This window comes from Manis javanica, chromosome 11, assembly GCF_040802235.1.
Source record: "Manis javanica isolate MJ-LG chromosome 11, MJ_LKY, whole genome shotgun sequence".
Lineage (NCBI taxonomy): Eukaryota > Metazoa > Chordata > Mammalia > Pholidota > Manidae > Manis > Manis javanica.
The window spans coordinates 10615251-10634974 of NC_133166.1; the positions used below are offsets into that span (position 1 = coordinate 10615251).

The 19724-nt window shown below is 37.9% G+C and overlaps 1 protein-coding gene across 16 annotated transcripts in view; it reads left to right on the forward strand.

Moving 5' to 3' along the window:
* The first annotated feature begins 6127 nt into the window (after nucleotides 1-6127).
* Nucleotides 6128-19724, forward strand: part of PICALM (phosphatidylinositol binding clathrin assembly protein) — a 107247-nt gene continuing 93650 nt past the window's right edge. For 4 of the 16 annotated variants that reach the window (XM_073215925.1, XM_017661973.3, XM_017661974.3 and 1 more), the window contains exon 1: nucleotides 6816-7295. In XM_073215925.1, coding sequence (XP_073072026.1) covers nucleotides 7166-7295 — 130 coding nt within the window. In that variant the 5' untranslated portion in view covers nucleotides 6816-7165. Of the gene's footprint in view, nucleotides 6147-6810; nucleotides 7296-19724 lie in introns of those variants that run through there. The other 12 variants (XM_073215921.1, XM_073215922.1, XM_017661976.3 and 9 more) reach the window with 8 other exon arrangements.

Sequence of the window (19724 nt, forward strand, 5' to 3'; positions counted from 1 at the left end):
TCCTTATATAATCAAGTTTCTTTTTTCCTTTAATTTTGGCTAAGTGTTATGAACAAGTATGAGTACTTTTATGAGATTATTGTTTTTTAATCTTCTATTAAACAACTGTAAATCAGGCCTATATCTGGTAATTGTCAAGAATACAGAGTAACAGTTAAGTCAGTTTATTTGTGGTCTTATAACATACGGGTCTAAACAAGCTGGTATTAAAACAATATGAGCTTATATAGTGCATGTTGCATATCATGGAATGGTACAGTTGATCATTTTAGTTTACTGTGAGTAAAAAACAAGAATGTCCATTAATAATCTAGAAGAAGGGGAAGAAAATAGCCAAGATGTAAAGCCAGGTGGGTATGTATACAAAGAAAACCATGGCTCCAGAGGCCTTGGTTGGAAACAGCTTACTTCATGCAGTCATCAGCTGTTCGAAGGATCTAGGGCTAGTGGTCCATTCTCATGGGACATCTACCTATGGATATTACCTAGACTTTTCAACATGCCTTACAAGGCCCTTTATGATTTGGCCATATCTCTGAGATCATTTCCTAAGTTTCTTTCTCTTAGGAAATGAAAACTCTTCCTCTGGCTATACTGGCCTTTGCTGTTCTCAAACAAGTCAATCTTGTTCCTGCCTGAGAGCCATTGTACTTATTGTTTCTTTTGTGCAAAATGATCTTCTCCCCAATATTTGTGTTGCTGACTCTCACAGTCCACTGAAGTCACATGACACCTCCGCATAAAGGCTTTCTCTTGTCATCCAATTCAAAGTTCTCTTCCCGTGGCATTCTCTATTCTTTTATCTGCACAGTTTTTCTTTGTAACACTTGTAACTCCCTGCATTTGTTTCATATTTATTTGTTCTATGCCCCATTTGAATATACAACCATTCAAGAAAGCAGAAAACTTTTCTATTCTGTTCACTGTCATGTTTTCAGGACCTAGAACTCTATCTAGCATATATTGGTGCTCAAAAACTACTTGTTGATTGAATGAATAAAAAAATCCTGCATATACTGTTTCAGCCAGATAAAATTATTTGCATCCTTAAATGGCTCCTTCTTTTGCATACGTGGTTTTCTTCAGCCTAGAATAACTGCCCCCTGATTCCCCCACAATTCCTAATCATACTTTGAGACTCAGCTTATGTATCATTGCCCCTCACAAATCTTCATTGATTCCTCCAGGAGGAAGTAGGTGTCCTTTCTCCCCACTCTTATAGTACTCTATGTATACCTCCATCATATTAATACATTGTGTTAATATTTTGTCTAATTGATCTCTGTATCTGAGAATCTAGCAGAGTGCTTTGTCCATAGTAAATTTTGAGTAAATGTTTGTTGAATGATTTTATTTACTGAGTGAAAACTGTGTATCAAGCATTATATTTATTTTTCATGTAAATTATTTTAATCCTGCCAAGATATCTGTAAGATATATACTGTTATCCCTGTTTTATATATGAGAGAATTGAAAAACTTGTCCAGAGTTTTGAATAAGTGTATCTTACTCCAAAATCTGGTACTTCTCCCATTGCCTCAAATGACTTAAAAAATCTCCTCCATTTTATGGATACTTGCCAAAATTCAATATTCTAATTTTAACATTAACATTAAAATTCTGATTTTATTTTAGTTCAGTGTTGCATGTTCTCATATATTTTAACTTGATTCGGCCTCTTTAGATTACAGGGAAGAATGGACCTCAGATAGCTTAACAGCTCAAGTATCCTATTTTTATTCTGCTTGGTAATTAGAGAGTTTTTGATGATGACTCAGGGTCAAGGTTTGGTTAATCTTCCCTTTTAAGGAAAGGATTGTATTTAACAACTAATCTACACATCATCTTTCAACAGGTATAAAAGGTCCAAATATAGTATAAGTCATATTGAAATTGTAAGATTAATACACTTGAAAGAAAGGAAAGTGTGGCTGGAGTAAAGGATAGTAAGAGAGCCTCATATGAAAGAATGGGAAAGTCACCCTGATTGTTACAGTCTTTTCAGCATGTGAGGTGAAGCAGTATGGATCAAAGGCCACATGGAACTTTGATGAACATTTTAGAAGTACATGTAATAGTATCACGAGAAACTTGAGTAGTGAAACCCCAGGCTCTAAAGTCAGACAGACCTGAGATACAAGCTTGGCTCCCTACAGATGTACTAGCTGAGAAAGTTTAAGCTAGTTACTTAACTTTCCCTAAGCCTCAATTTCTTCATCAGTAAAATAGAGAAGTGTGTTAGGCAGGCAGGTAATTATTGTAACACACAGTATCAAAGTTTCAGAGGCATAATTCAATTTAAGAAGTAAAATTCAACATAGATGTTCTGGTCATGCAGTTCTCCTGGACAGTATTCCTCCAAGAATTAACTTGGGGCCCTAGGCTTCTTCCATTTTGTGGTTCTGACTTCCTCTAATTCCTTGAAGTCTTAATTGAGCTGGCAGGTAGGGAAAGAAAAAGAATGGAAACCGTGTAGGAGGTTTTAGAGGTTTTGTGGGTCAAACCTGAAGTGGCTTTCATCACTTCTGTCTACATACTATTGGACAGAAATCAGTCATATGACACCAACTAATTACAAAGGAGGCTGGGAAATACAGCGTGTGTGCTCAGAAGAAAAGGAAACAGACTTGGTGAACATAAAGCTATCTCTGCTACTTAAGATCATGAGGCTGTTTTAGAGTTTAACTTAAATAATGCTTAGCAAAGTGTAAATAACCAACAAAGTTACATGTTATTAACCCAACTGTGTGTGCTGAAAGCCTGGATAAGAGTTCCACACCTGGAAGTGGAGTACTTGCTGGGAGGTTCTAGCAAAAGAGCTTACTACATTCAAAGAAAAGTTCTTACCTTTTTGTAAGATTATATAAGATTTTGATCTTTAACTTATTTGGCAGCATCAGGAAGTATAAACAGAAAGGTGAGGGACGAATGGATTGACAAAGTGTTCATACTGGCTTAGCTAACAGAATGCCAAAAGATGATAATTTAGATGACACCAATGTCTAAGAGTGGGAATAGGTTTGACTGATATACTGGTAGATTCCTTGGACTTGGGAATGGGTGTATGTCAAGAAGTAAGGGGTAAAATTTTGGTCAATCCTTTCTTCCATATTCTTCCTGTCACTTTCTTACTTTTAAGTCAGAGACATCAAGATTCTTCAGGTGTAGCATATTTTCTTATCCCCCTTATTTTCTCCTGTTGCCATTTAAAGTATTGTAAGAACTCTGAGAACAGAGACCATGTTTGTTTTACTCATTATTATATCTTAGCACCTAGCAATGCCTAGCATAGCATATGAAAGCAAGAAGTATTTATTGAGTGAATTTAATCTATATTGGTAGTCACTTCAAGTCTTCGCTAAAGTGTTTAGATAAAGTGACAAAGACACTGAGTTTTTACATCTTGCTTCTGCTACTTTAGTATCTGAGATTCAAGAACTATTTAGGCTTTTTTTAAACAATAGAGAAAAATTATATAAGTATTTAATGTCTAACACTTGTTTTTTCCCTTGTATTAAATGGGCACAATACTTTAGAGTTATAGTAATGAGAATTTTAAAAGTTTGAGGTGTTCCAAGCCCATAGAAGGCATTCTGAAAACTGTTCCTCCCTAACCCTGTACCCCATTGCCTCTCTACAACATACTTTTTAATTTGGGAGCCTAGGGAGTATCATGTGGTATTGAAGTTTCTCCTTCTGCTTTTGTTTCTGGTAATTTGTAGAGTATATAGGCCTTCAAGTTGATGATCAGAGTTGAGTTTATTAGTTCCCAAAGGACTGATGGGCTCACTTCTAGAACAGTATTCAGCACCTAGAACAGTGACTGACACAAAGTAGGTGTTCAGTACATTTTTTTTTGAAAGAGTGAATTAATAAAGTACTGAAGTAAGGATGACAGGATGGACAGCTATGTGAAACAGTGGGCAGATTTTTATCAAATGGGAGGTTTGGAGTGGTGGTTCCAAATGGGTGACTTCAAAGTGTATTGATTCATTCTCTTAACCAGCATCCTACTGCATCTAAGATGCCTCAGCTGCAATCATAGCAAGAAGGTAACCTATGCCCCACAAGCTTGTGCAATAAAACAATTACTAAAATAACTAGATAGCAGAAGGATATATAAGATACTAGATGAGTAACAAAAATAAACCACTGACTACCTGTTGGGATGTGAAACAGCATGGCACATCCAGGAATGGCCAGTGTGATACTGGCTAGAGTACACGTGGGGACAGGGGAGAAAGAAAACTCAAGAAGCAGTAGTGAGGTAGGGATTAGATCATGAAGGGCCTTGCACGCCAAGCTGAGAGTTCTGAATTTTACCTCTAGAGTAGTTCTGGGGGTGCTACTTAAGGGTTTAATGGCAAAGAAAAGATAATCACATTTTAAGTTCAGGAAGATCTGGACTGAAGGGTGAGGTATGAGAGACAGAGAAATCAACTACATTATTAGAATGTTTTATGTGGAAAAGAGATAATAAAGGCTGGAACAAAGGCAGTAGAAGCAGCAGGAAACTTATCTCATTGAATGAGAGAAGATAGGTTTGAGGGATATAACTGGATTACACTAGGTGAGGGAAATGAAGAGAGAAGGAGGACTAAAAATGAATCAGTTCTCAGACTTAGATTTTTGGGTAGGTGGTAAGGTCATTAAAGGGAACAAAGAACAAATAAGGAGACCTGTATGGATCAAGGAAGTGGAGTTAGCAAGGATAAGAAAAGTCAGTTTTGGCCATAGTGAGTTTGGAGCATTTGTGGGACTTCACGTAAAGGTATTGAACAAATGAAGAAAAACACAGAAAATTTAGGCATATAAGATAGGGCAGGTCAGTAATTCCTATCCTTAGTTTGCCCATTCGTCTTCCAAAATTTATTCATATCTTTTAGTTCACAATTTTACATAAACCTCTAACAATGATCATTGTTTACATATTTAAAAACTTCTAAAATATTCCCTCAGAAAAAAAGTACTGTGATATTTCTAATAGAAGCTAGTTTATTACTAAGGTGAACATGTCCACAGTTATTTGAATTAAAGTGTTGTAAGAACCTTTTTGGTAAAAGTGACAATTAAAATACTTTCTAGAATGTCATTCAATTGTGCAAAAGATAAGTTTCCTGCTGCTTACTTAGGAATAATTTTACATTTTCCCTAAGGATGAAATATTTAACTAATGATAGCTAAACGCCATGGTCACGTTGACTTCAGCAGATGGTTTCTCAGTACAGAGGCTCAGACCAAGTGGTAACTTATTCAGTGGAACTCACAGAAGAGTAGCAACGATGGCTGACAACATGTCTTGGGGTAATCTGTTGCCTGATGGACATGGGGCCGCAAACTGGGCACCAAACAAACAGATGGGTTGCAGATGTACTGAAGGAAGTCAAAACAGTTTTGTAAAATTGGGGGCTGGCTTGACAAAAATGATGTCTATTGGTTTAAGAACTGTATGTCCTTAGCAAAAGCATGGTACTGCATAATTCCAACATCTGAAGTGAAAAACAGAGAAAGGGAATGGGGAGATATCACAGAATTCGTGATATGATACATAAAATGTTAACTATCAGCTTTGCATCTTTTAAGAGTCATGAGATTGAAGCACAGTATTTTGGATTTGGCCGGCAGATGGTACACACAGACTTTCTGAGTATGTTAGCATTTCATTTGAAACTAGCAAGATAACACAGGACAATCATGGAAATTTAACATCCTTAGAGATTTTTAAATTTATCCCTAAACCTGGGTTAAATGTGAGACCCTAATACTGTAAAAGGCTTTGTTAATAGATCTGTATCTCATAGAATAGATTCACAGGATAGAAAAATTGCTCTAAAATGCCCACAAGGCAGTGTTGATGTCTTTTTTCTCTGAAAAATCTGGTTTACCCAAGAGAAAAGAGCAAGAGAAAAAAGACTGCACCAGGGGAGATGGCTGGTAGTGATGTCTCCATTCTTCGAATGGGACTTCTCCGTTTACCACCCCTCTCACTTCCTTCTATGGTCCTGGACCTTTAATCACCACAGCAGCCAGCCTGGTAGGGTCAAGCTAATCTCTGTTGACATCATCCTACTACTTCCCTTTTCAAATTCCAGTGAAGCTATGTGTTTCCTGTCCTATTTGACACCCTGGAGAAAGAATACTGACCGGTAAGTATCTAAATTTAGAATGGCAGCACTGTGTCGCGTTTTCAGAGAAGCGATAAACAAAAACAGGTGACGTTTCCAAGCCTCTCAAGAAGAGGGGAGAAAAGGCAAACCCTTCTGGGCTAAGTGAACAGATCCACAGCAGGGAGAGGCCACCTGGCAGACTCAGAAAACGCGCCGACTGAAGCCTTTCCTTTTCCTAAAATGCAGGGGGATTGGGTCTGGGGGCGTCGCTAAACACCTCCGCTGGGAAAGGCTGGGGTGCACGGGAAGCTTCCCCTCAGGGGGAAGCTGTGAAGGTAGCTGCACCTCCTCTTGGTCCAGCCTTCGGTTTCAACCGCAGCCACTGGTACACCCTCGGGGTGGGGTGCGGTGCGAGAAGGGAGGAACCTGACCCCCTCCCCGGCCAGCCGTCGGCGCGCCGCCCCGTCCCCCGCCTCTGTGACCCGGCGCGCCCAGCCTCAGGCGACCTGTTGGCGGGGAGAGTCACGTGACGCGGCCGCCGCGCGCTCCCCGCGGGAGGGCCTCCTGTTGCGCCCGCCGGGCGGGTTCCTTCACGGAACGCGCGGCGCCACCCCGCTCTTTCCTCGCGGAGCGACGGGAGGGCGGGCGTCGAAGAGGGAAGGGAAGGGAAAAGGGGCGGGGGGAGGAGGAGGGGCGGTGCCCGAGTCACGTGACCAGGGCAGCCCGGAAAGCTCCGAGGAGGAGCCTGGCGCCGCCATTTTCCTGCAGCTGCCTGTCCCTCCTGCCCTGCCCGGCTCCAGCTGACCAGGGAAGGGGTGGGCTGAGCTGAGGCGGGGGCAGGGGAGTGCCCGACACTGGGCCTGACCCCGCGGGTGACACGAGCCGGTTCTCTCCGGGCTGGGTGGCAGCGCGCGGCCTTGAGCCCCGCCCCAGGCCGGCAGGCGGAGAAGGGGCCGGTGGGGGTAGGGGGTGCGGTGGGGGGTGGGGGTCCTCCGGCGCTTGGGGGTCCCAGTCCCCGCCGGCTGCCGCGCGGGAGGGGTGGCGGAGGAGCCGCAGAGATGTCCGGCCAGAGCCTGACGGACCGAATCACCGCCGCCCAGCACAGTGTCACCGGCTCCGCCGTATCCAAGACAGTATGCAAGGCCACGACCCACGAGATCATGGGGCCCAAGAAAAAGCACCTGGACTGTGAGTGAAGCTGACTGCGGCCCCGCAACCCGCGTCCTCTTGCCCATCTCTTTTCTTCCCTCCTTCAGCTGCTCTTGCCTCCCTGCGTCTAGTCTGGCGCGGCGGGTCCTCTGCTTGTCCGAGGTGTGTGCCTTGGCTTCCATCACACCTGCCTTCACGGCTTCCGTCCCCTGTCTGAATCCCTGACAAGCCACTCCCCTCCGGGGGTCCCTGGCTTCCCTGCCGGGGCGCCGCGGTCCCCCCTCACCCCGACCGACTTGCCTCCCCCTGGGTGCTCGCCTCCCTGCCTCCCTGCCTCCCTGCCTGCTGCAGCCTCTGCTCTTCGTCCTGCCCATCCCAAGCTGCTCGTCGCCCTCCCTTGAGCGTCGCCGGGCTCGCCGTCTCATTGTTTCCCCATTAGCCGACTTCGGGTTTCCGTAAACGCCTAAACCGGGATTCCGTAAACCGGGATCGCTGTCTCCGCATCCCCGAGGGCTGCCTCCCTTGAAGTGATTCCCACTTCTTTGCTCCGCCAGCCTCTAATGTCCCTTCACTTCTCGGGTTTCTCTTCCGCCATTCGTCGCCCACTGGGGTTACCTTTCTTTGCGTCTAGCTTCCGTTAAGTCCCCTCGTCTCATTTTATTTTAAATGTCTTACTCAATACCCGACCTTTATCTCACATTACTTTCTTCGTGGGAGTGAAAGTAAAGGGATTCCGTTTGGTGTAGGGAAGCTTTGTGGAGACTTGGCATTTTTAATTACCTGTGGTGGAATTTAATCATTGTATTTCATGCTTTTGACTGGGATAACTTGTGAATGTTTGGCAACCCCTTCACCTCCCCCCCGCCCACCTTTTTTTAAATGGGGATATGGAAAAGGGTTTGCTGATTCTGGTATTAGTTCGTGGCAGTTTGAATTTAGAAGCTTGGATGTGAAGCGTAGACTATTGGAATAAAAAATGGCTTAATAATCAAACCTACAAATAACATCTCTTTAAAAACTGGTTAAGTGATGATGCTTGAGTTGGGGCTCCGTTTGAATTTATGCTGGTTCTCTTTTGGGGCGCAATCTGTTTATATGGCATATTACTCCATTCACTAACTTACAACACAGTTAACTAGAGCTAACTCCTCCCAACTTTTTCCAAACCTTGAAGCCACTTGTAATGTCTTCCCTTTTCTTTCCACTCCTTTACCTCAAGGTACGAAGCTCTCAGTTGATTACTCAAGCTTTGACTCAGTGGAGTGACCTGAAATTTCTCAGGGAAAAATAGGGAAATAGGCACAGTAAGAAGTTCCTTTCTTAAATGGCTGCTGGACACATTAGCCTAAGTGACTTTCATTCTACGTACTTTTCTTTACTGTTTGAAGCAAGAGTGAGCATGTCCTGAAAGGGAATTCACTGACAGGAGTCCTGTTTTAATTCCTCATTTGGACTTTGGCCTTAAGGTTTGCACTTAAAAAAAAAAAAAAAGTACAAAATGTGAATTCTTCCAAGATAACTTTGCTCATGAAGAACTGTTAGAACAAGTTATTGCTATAGACAAACCCATTATTCATTGTGACTTGTTTTTTGCTGTGTAAGAGTTTGTAAAAAGAAACCATAACTACTTGGTTCTTCTCTGTGATGCACAGGTCATGCACACTGCTTTTTAACTCTGGCTCCTTGCCTGATAGTTTAGAGAATGCATAGTATCTTTAACTGGTGACACTTTTATAAATGGGAAATTCTTTAAAATGCACTGTAAGGCCCTAAGTGATTTTATGATTATCTGATACTGGAGTAGATGTTTCTACTGTTTACTTCTCCTAAATGACTAGTTGGGTTGCTCTCTACCCTTATGGTTTGCCCTAACACTGTTAGTTGTTTTTTTATTTTTCTTTTTTGATCATGGGGTAAGTGAAGAAACTACTTGTAACAGTGTGAACTATTTTTTTCCTCTTCCCTTACTTCGAAATGACTATAACAGTAGATATAGCTTTTAAAATTCCTTGTAAATGTTTTTGTCTTATTTAAAAGGTAGCAGTTGTTCTTTTAACACACTGCCAAAAAGGGCAGAAAATAGGCTAGGTAAGGTTGGGTGATATTTGCTTATGGTTTTATAACTGTTAGCCTTTTCTTTTGTAGTAGTAGCTACTGCAGATGCTAACTGGAATTAGGTTTGGAGGATGATCTCACATTCCTAGTTCTTTTTCTCCACCACTGCTGTGTTTATAAGCTCCCACTTTAAATGTTTAGAATTTAAATATTTGTGGTAATGTTTGATTAAAAAAAAAATCCCTGTAGGGAGCCACTATTTTTTTAAGAGGTTTAAAAGGACAGTGATTTTCCTTCTACTGTGTAAAATGTCAGTGTAACCAGTTCTCACTAAAGAAATAAGTTTGTAAAGTCTTACCAGTAGTGGTTTTTCTAAACACCTTCTCACACACATTTTAACATGATTCAGGAAAATTGAAAAGGCTTTCACAGATATTTCTGGGTCTTGACACTGTGAACTTTAGACTTTATTATAGAGTTACTTTTTTCTTTGGGGAACTTTTCCTTCTCATGAAGGCTTAGTTCTGTTGCACCTTTTACTGCCCTGAAAAACTATGACCTAATTAGTTGAACTTAATGAAAATAATTTCATTTTTAAATGTTAATATTTATCAAAAATATGTTCAGGACTTTTTTTTCTATAGGCAAGGACTTTCCATATTAGGGAGTGATTATTATAATCCATGAATTATGTTCTAATTTATACTAGATATTTAAGAAAGATCTTTATGCTTTGTTTATAGGTATCAGTGGATAATAGTGTTAACCAGTGTACCTAGTGTGAAAAGAGTTGCCAAACTTGAAACAAGTTTGTAAAAATAAACAGGATTTTCATTTAATTTCAGGCCTCCAATGGTCAAGGTAGAAGAATAGCAGCCCTTGTATTTGAAGGACTTCAGTTTGTCAGGCACCTGTTACCTAATTTAATCCTCTCTTACAGCCATGGAGGAGGCAATCCAGAGCTGCGAATGTAGCCTTTAACTCCATTTAAAGAGGGTATAGAACACTTAAAACATTCACAGTGATTAAAGAATACCAAAACACAAATTTTAAATTTGTAAATTCTTAACTTAAAAAAAACATTTTTGTCGGATTTCATGATCTTTAGTCTTGTTTTTTGAGACAAATAATTTTCTTTTTTTCTATAGTACTTAATTTTTCATCGTTGGTCATTGACGTTGTGACATGTTTCACTGAAATGCAATATTCATGTTACTGGTATAATGACTGTACTTTTTTATCCATATATTTCCCAGCTAATTACTAGGACACCATATTCTAATCACCATTTGTCATACATTCTCTATAACAAAATCAAGACCTGTTTTTGTTAAGCATCCATTATATCTCTTGTTAGCTACAGTGTGGGTATTTGTGTGTTATGTACTGGATGTAGACCCTGCCTAATTTTAATTGCAGAAACACTTTAAAAAATTGTGAATGTTTTGATATGTAGAAGTTGGAATTTGTATTTGGATTAGTGGTTTGTATAACCATTGAAAATGTATGCTGAGTATCAAAATACCTGAAATAATTATGTTTTCAAGCAAATGCTTTAATTTTTAATGTTTTAGTTAATGACATCCAGTGGATGCCTAATTTGGATATTGCCAACAAGGTTTCTGGTAACAGGGATCTGATTTGCAAGGAGATACACACAGGAGGAAGATACCAAGTAGATCTACCCCAAGATGTCACTTCTTTAGAAATGAAGTGAGACTTTCCAAATGGATCTTATTCTAGAGACAGTTACTATTGTAGTTAATGTATGGGCTTACTGTTCTTTCCCCTAAGAATTAACTATTACATTTCTGTCAGAAAATGGTAACTGTGTCACTAAAATGATAACAGTAAGATTTGACTATGTATGTCAAATGCTAAGGTATAGTAGAACTCCACAAATGGAAGACTTGGCTTTTTCTCCCTCAGATTGGATTTGTGAAGCACTTGTATAAAATATTTAATGAGATATTTTAAAAATACAGTAATTGTTAAATAATCCATTTTAATTAGTCATCAGAATTGCTTTAATAATTTATTTTGATCCTGATTTCACTTAGAATATTTAATGTGAAAGTTCACTGTAATGCATAGAAAGTCACTTCTGTTTGTTCTGTTTTCTTAGTTCCAAAGTGCTTAGCTTCATGACTTCTCCCTTAATATCAAAAGAAGTAAGAAAAATAAACTTAAAGACTTCTTGGCAAGAGGTTAGAGGCCTACCAAAAAGAAGTAGGTTTAGATTTTCAAAGAAAAGCCTCAATATTTACTCTTCCTGTTCTTTTGGTGGCTGAAGTGGCATTTCCGTTACTTTGTGTTCTGTCTCAGTATGTTCCCAGTTAAACTGCTTTATACATTTCTCTAGAGAATTGAGATTCTTGGATTTGACCTTTTAGAATTTTGTATGATCATTGTATATATAATTATTTTTATGGATAATACTTCCCAGGCAGTTATATTTTACTAATGATATTATTTTAAAAGAAAGTTCTGGTGAACCTAAACCTTCCGTATTAAAAATTGTGTTCAGAGTTGTAACCTGCCAGGTTATCTAATAAAGATTTCTCAAATTATATTAGCATATAGTAGCAGTACTCAGTGCTAAGGCACATTCCTTGTGCTTATACCTAGATTGAGTTTTTATTTATAAAACAAATTTTATTTGTGTTTATTTTGTGTTGGGTATTCACTGTACTAAACATTTCATGTTTATTTATTGCTTTCAACAACTTTGGGACAGAGATTTTATTATTAACGCCATTTAACTGAAGAGGAAATTAAGGCGCAGAGAACTTAAGTAATTTGCTCAAGGTCACACAGCTAGGAAGAGGAGAACTGGGATTTGAATCCAGGGAGTCTAGCATCAGGTTTGTCTTTTCATCTCAGTGTGACTTCTTACATAATGCTTTCCTGTTCCAGGGAAAGAATGAACCATATTCATTCATTTGATGGCAGCGATTCTTAAAGTGTCATCCTGGGACTCCTGGGAGTCCCCAAGATCATTCACCATATTTGTGAGGTCAAAACCATAGTCATATACTGACATTATTTGCCTTTTCCATTTTTATTCTTGTACAAGTGTGTAGTGTAGTTTTCCAGTGGCTATGTGATGTGTGCTATTGCAACAGATTGAGTGTATTAGCAGATAGGAGAATCCAACTGTTTTCTGTTGAGTTAGGTAGTAAAGGATTCTGCAAAAATGTAAAACAGTGTGACTGTTCTAAAGTTTGGTTTTAGAAAATATATTTTCATGAAAAATGTTAACATGAATTTGATTATTTTTAAATGAATTAATATTTTAAAAACTCATTTTTATTTTCAGGCAGTAAATACTGAAGAGAAAACCCATATAAACAAAAGTTCTTAATTATTAAGACTGTAGAGGTTCTGAGACTAAAAAGTACAACCCTAAGGAAGAGTATGTGTTAAAAGGGAGAAAAGGATACTCAGAGAGGAACTAGATTTAAGGGGTCCTGTAAACTCAGAGTAATTTTGGATTTCATTTGGTGGGTAACAGTGACCCAACCACTGGAGGAGGACTTTGAACAAGAGATGTGGCATAATTCTTTGATTAAGTCATACCGATTAAGTAGATTGGAAGGAATGTGTTGTGTGACTTGGAAAGGAGACCACTGGGGGCAAAAATACCAATAATACTAATTTTTTTTAAATGAATTTAATGAAGTCTGTCATTAATTGGGACACTTGATTTGTTTCTCCTTTTTGTCACATCTAAGCTATTTTCAGCTAAGCAGGTTAGGTACCAATTGTATAAAAATAAGTTATTGAGTCTCAGACTATTAGCCTTCTGCACATATCATTCCTTGGACGCAAAAGATCTTCATCTCTGTCAAACAGATCCTTCCTTCCTTTTAAACCTTCTTTAATTTTAACATCACATTTAAAGTAACCTCTTTAACAAAGATATTACCGAATCACCCCACCCTTGGCCTGGTGTTCCAACATTATTATCATTCTTTAAAGTTTATGGTTTTGTTATAAACTGTAGTATCATGCTTTATATGTATTTGGGTTCATGTGTGTCTTCTCTGTAGAATAGGAACTATTCTTTAACATACTGTTCTGTTCTCTTCAAGAACCTAATCAGTGGCCCTGTGGATGCTTAGTAAATATTGAATGATTACATGTAATTTCTCTTCATGGTTCAGGCTATTCCATGAACAACTGTGGACACAGCATAGCTATTCCAGTAGACATTTAATACTATTTTAATGGCAATTATCTTAGTCGCAGTGAATGGTAATTATCTGGCTACAAAGTATCAGCATTGATAAAAACCATTATAAAAAATATTACTTGTTTCATGAAACCTGAAGCATTAAGAAGTTTAGTTTTGTTTAGATGATATTTTCATAATACTGTTAGAAAAAAAAGGGGGGGGTTGCAGCTGCACAGTTTGAAAACTATTAAAATGCATGTTTTCATGGATATGTTCTTGAAAGTAGAAATTAATTTTAAGAATGAAACAGGAGACCATAAGTAGATTGTAATGCTTATCAGAGCTGCTTCCTTGTATACCTCCAGGAGATGCTGATCACATTGTTTTCTATGTGCAGGGTGTCTCCTGAGTATAACTGTATGGCAAACTCCTTGTAGATGTAAGGAAGGATAAAGTACACTTAATAGATAATGTCAAAATGCAAAAGAAAAGGTATGACTGTTTTAGAATGAAGCCTTATGAGGTATGAAGTAAGGGTTGAACTGGTAGTAGTGATGGTAGGACCACCAAGTCTAGACCATCGGTTGATTCCAAGGGCTAATGGGAATTGTGAAAAGTTTTCTCTGAGCACTTGGAATTCCAGCATTGATTTCTGAAATGGTACTGGTATTTATACCTTGAATTTATTTATTTATTCAAGTATTTATTACTTGAAACCTGGTATTTATTACTTGAAACCATCCTAGGGGCCCCAATTTTGCTCAAGGGACACTTCTTTCAAGTAGGGTTTAAGGAGGCTAGGCACATGCTCTCCAGCTTCTTCCTTCACTGTAGATTGCTGGTACACTTTACAAGTGACTTCAAGGGTATACTTAATTGTGTGTACTTAATTGCTGTATTTTATTATACATGGTTAAGTACATGGTGATTATATGTTTCATATGCCTATAAGCTCTGAGGATAGGTTTGTGGTGTGTTATGTATGTTTAAAATTTTTATGTGCTGGTAGTGGAATTACCTTGTGATGCTTAAGAAATACAAATGTACCATATTTTAAATACATCTAATAGGCAAATATCTTACTGTAATTCAAGGATATACCAAAAAAAATAGGGTGTTATTTACTGGGGAGAATTGGCAGACCTTTTTGATGTACTTGAAAACCATTGTTTGCAAAAATTTGATTCATGTGTGATATTGAATAATTTGAACCATTTAATCCAAAGGTACTGTGAAAAGAGGGGTGTGAGGCAAGATTATTTCTTTGTTATTGCAGTTTTACATTGAGATGTAATTCATATAAAAGGCATCCTTTTAACGTGTACAATTCAGTGGTTTTAGTATCTTCACAGTATTTTGTGCAACCATCACCAGTATCTAGTTCCAGAACATTTTCATTGCCCCAGAAAGAAACCACATATTGGTTAGCAGTCACTTCTGTCTGCCCACCCTCATTCTCTGGCAGCAATTCATCTATCTGTGGATCTTCCTATTCTGACATTAATATGAATGGCATCATACAATATTTGGCATTTTATGTCTGGCCTCTTTGACTTAGGGTAATGTTTTCAAGGTTAATCTTTGTTGTAGCATGTAACAACAGTACTTCATTCTTTTTTATAACCCAGGAGTTATTCCCTTGCATAGGTAGGTAACACATTTCATGTATCTATTCATCCACTAATGGTCATTTGGTTTGGTTACCAACTCACTGAGAATAAGAACACTGCTGTGAACATTTGTGTGCAAGTATTTGTGTGAACATGTTTTTTCAGTTCTGGGTATATATACCTAGGAGAAGAATTGCTGGGTCATATGATAATTACATATTTAACTTTCTGAGAATTTACTAGGCTGTTTTCCACAGCAGCTGTATCATTTTACATTTCCAGCAGCAGTTTATGAAGTTTTCAATTTTTCCACATTCTTGCCAACATTTGCTATTTTGAGGTTTAAAAAAAACTAAATTTTTATTGTACCCATCTTAGTGGGTGGTAAGTGTGGTATCTTGTGATTTTGGTTTGTATTTCCCTAATTACTAATGATCTTGAGCATCTTTTTATGTGTTTACTGACCTATGTATATCTTCACAAAAATGTCTACTCAGATTGCTCTTTTTTTTTAAATTAAGGTATCATTGATAAACACTCTTATGAAGGTTTCACAAGAAAAACAATGTGGTTATTACATTCACCCTTATTATTGAGTCCCCCCCAATACTCCATTGCAGTCACTGTCCATCAGTATAGTAAGATACCACAGAATTCCTGTTTGTCTTCTCTGAGCTGTGCTGTCTTCCCCGTGACCCCACACATACCATGCGCACCTCAGATTGCTAATTTTTAAATTTGGATTTTTATGCATTTTGGATGCTACAAGTGTTCTTTGCATATTATAGATACTAGATCCTTATGATTTGCAAATATTTTTCATTCTGTGGCTCATGTTTCCATTCTTTTATAATGCCCTTTAATGCACAAAAGTTTTAAATTTTGAGGTTCAATTTTTAAATTTTTTCTTTGTGCTTTTGATATAATAGTCAGGAAACCATACCTAAACTACTAAGAGTTGTATAGTTTTTAGCTTTCATTTTTAAGTTTGATCAATTTTGAGTCAATTGTTGTATATGGTGTGGGGAGGCAAGGTGATATTAAGAAAAATAAAGGATAATTGAGTTTTTTCCTTACTTTTTAGTAGAGTTGTAGAGTACAACTTAGAGCACAACTCTACTGTTCCTCTGTGTAATGTGGATATAGAGTGAGTGAGGGAGAAAAAATATTTCCTTGATGGTAGTCTCCATTACCGGGTATAGTTCATTGACTGATAAATGCAGTTATTTGAGTCAAACATTCTTTCAACTGAACCGACCACTTAATCTAACCCAGTGTACATTTTTTTAAGGTTCCCAATATAGTCATTTAAATAGGTGATAAGATAATATGTGGTTGCATGAGTATCAGTAAGGAGTTATTTTTATCCACACCTAATAGTGTGTGTGTTTCTATAGTTATCTAGTACTTACCATAAGGATACTTTACATATGCTGTAATTCTATTTTTCTCTAATTTTAATTGTTTATAGAGAGCACCTGTGTGTCTTCTTTACTCTGCTAAATACAGCATATAGCAAGTATGTAATAAAAAGATGCTGAATGAATAAAGGAGGGATGAAATTTTAAGGTGGGGGAGGTTCTAATGTGTTCAGTGTTTTAGGTTTTTTTATGTAAAGAGGACAATTGCTGTAGAGTAATAGACTTTACTGTCAAAATGGCTGTTAAACTTCATTCTGTTTCCAAGATCAAGTAAATTTCCATTCTTTATTGGTTGAAAGGTGAGTAGTTGTGGAAGTTGGGAAATAAATTTTCAGAGTTAGATTATGTAAAATTAGGGCAGTTTTACACCCTTAAGGTTTATTCCAGGATCTACCTGTTGTTGGTATATTTGACTTAAAACCATTGAGTTTAAGCTAGTCAAACCTTGGGTTTTCTTCTGCTTTTCTTTTCTTTCTATAAATTACTCTGATGATTTGTTTGCTTATATGTGATAGTTAAAAGTGAATTCCAGGCAGTCCTTGATTTTAGACTTTGTGTTATATGCGATAGTCCACATCTGATAGCAAACAAGGCCTCTGCTGAGTTCTTGTGTGCTTTGTTGTAGAACATAGGCAGACCATTTAAAGTGCAAATGTAGTCAGAAATGAAGTACATAACCTTAGTAGGCTATATTGAATGAGCCAGGAATTGACCTTGATTGGCTTTTTTTCTTACTATCGACTTAAGTTATGTCCTTTCTTTCTCTCTTGCTCATAGGAGAGGTTAAAATCCAAATTAACTTTTTTTTGAAAGTGAAATGTAAATAAATCTTAATTTTTTGCATATCTAAAGACCCAAGAGCTTATCATTCTGTGTGTTTTTCTTAGAGAAGGCCTGAATGGAAAAAGAATTGTAAGAGCAACTTAAAAAAATCTGTCGTTTTAGTAAATTTTCTAGGAAACTGTGTTTAAGTCTTCTGCCTGCTCTATAAGCAAGAATATGGGAGAAAGTTTGGAGAGAGGAGCTCTGCTTAACATTGAGCAGTCCCAACAAAAACCACTGTAGAAACAGTAAAGGGTGCTAAATTAGGAAGGTCATCAAGGTCTAGAAAAGAATGTTAAGATGATGACACCTGATCCTTACCATAAAAGGGAACATGAAATCTAACAGTAAAAATGTCTAAAAAACTAATTGTACTACATTAAGATAAATGTATAATACTTTTTATGTTAAGTTTCAAAGTAGGGGCTGAAGTACTTCATTTTGAAGGAGGTAACAGGAATTTTAAGGATGAATAGGTGCTTTGCCAAATGGACAAGGAAGTCCTCAGTAGAGTGCACATGCAGTGGACAGGCAAGAAAGAACAGTATGATGTGTTTAGGGAAAACTTTAGTGCTGTGTGATAGAATGCAAGGAGTAAGGGGAGATGAGGCTGGACAGGGAGCCTTTAAGGTTCTTGTAGGGGCAGGAATTATCTTGATAGACTCTGTCCCTTCAGCTCTCCTCCCCAAATCCTCATTTTACAGTTTCCCTTCTTCCTGTTCATTAGCTGTTTTCCTAGCTTTGCCCCAGTGCTGTGGAACTTGGGAAGTACTTCCCTTTTCACAGGTAATTTGTGGTAAGGCTATTGAAAGGGATGGGAAGAAAGAAATGCACAGTCCTGTCTCCATTTTGCAGGGGGCTTTATGAACTTTGTTTTGGTTCCTGAAATTGGATTTCTGAGTATTGTCATACATAGTGGCTTGGGTTGCTGGATAAGTAAAATCAGGTATACTGATCTCCTAGCTTTTGTGAGCTTGTGTGGAAAAAAGAGTTGTTTTTGAGTTCTAAATTTATGAATGAACTTAAACTATCTTACCATATAATGATGGTCAGTATGAATAGAAAAGGTTTGATAAGCCAGTTCAAGTCAGTAAGATTCTTGGCATGTTTGATTTATGTGATTTAACTATTGACATCTATTTATCTGCAAATGATACGTTATCAGTCATTCTTATGTTTTTAAAGCTGGATCTCTATCAAATAAGACTTCATTAGTCTTGTGGAAATCAATATGTTCATCAGCAATTATATATTGAGTGTCTGCTGTATATCCAAGTTACTGTGTTGAGATTATTGAGAAATATAAAAATTAAGTAGCTCATCATGTCTTCAGTTTTCTAGGGAAGATGACATACTCAGACAGTTGCATTACCAGGCAGTGTGAGCTAAGACTACATGTCATTGAAAATCACAGAAGAGGAAGGTAATGCTTTTAATAAGGGGCAGAACTGGACTTGAAATGATTAAGTTGTGAGGAGCAGTAGACATTTCAGGTGGAGGGAAAGAGCTTGAGCAAACATAGCAGGAAGGCTGGAACTGTGTTGGGGAACAAAGGAGTCTGTTATACTATAGAGGATAAATGGGGTGCTTTGGGGCTGGGAGAGGGACAGGTTGGGTGTAAGGAAAAACACCTATGGATTTTAATCATATCTTCTTAATAGTATCTCTGGGTAGCTTTTGGTTACTGTAGGGAAGTTGGACAGGACTGTAGTTAGAGCTGATTTTCAAAATTGTACTGTATTTTCTACTGCCAGTGTTATAGTAGGGAAGGCAAGGAATTTTGCTGATCTTAAAGCTGAGAATTAGATTTTGCTGCTTCAGCCTTTTTGTAGTAATTGATTATTTTAAACTGCATTAATAGTGGTAATATCTGAGATTTTGGGAATTTCTGAATATATAGATTGCACAGGAATCATTGAGAAAGTCTCCTAAATATGAATAATGTATACCTAATTTTGATCTGGAGATAGATATTTTATAAACATGAAAGGAAACTTCAGTCTTCAGTTTTACACAAAATCTGATCAAATTAGCTTAGTTAGGACATAACATGCACAATGGGGATAACATCTAAGATTTAAGGAGTCGTTTTTGTCTAACACTTGACATGCACTGACACAGTTAATCCTTATAAAAACCTGTTGAATAGGGTCTTGTTAGCTCTCTTGTACATACCTATACTGAGATGCTACTGGTAAAAGGATATAGAGAATAAATTTAACATTTAAGTGGCAACGAAGAACCTTAGAGAGTCAGACAATCTGGGTAATGTTTTAGTTTAAGAACTTCTAGGGAATGGGATATAGTTAGGAGAAGGCCTTTCTTTGGGAAATACTGTTTCTATAAATATGTAAAATTACATTTGGAAACAGTAACTTCCTGT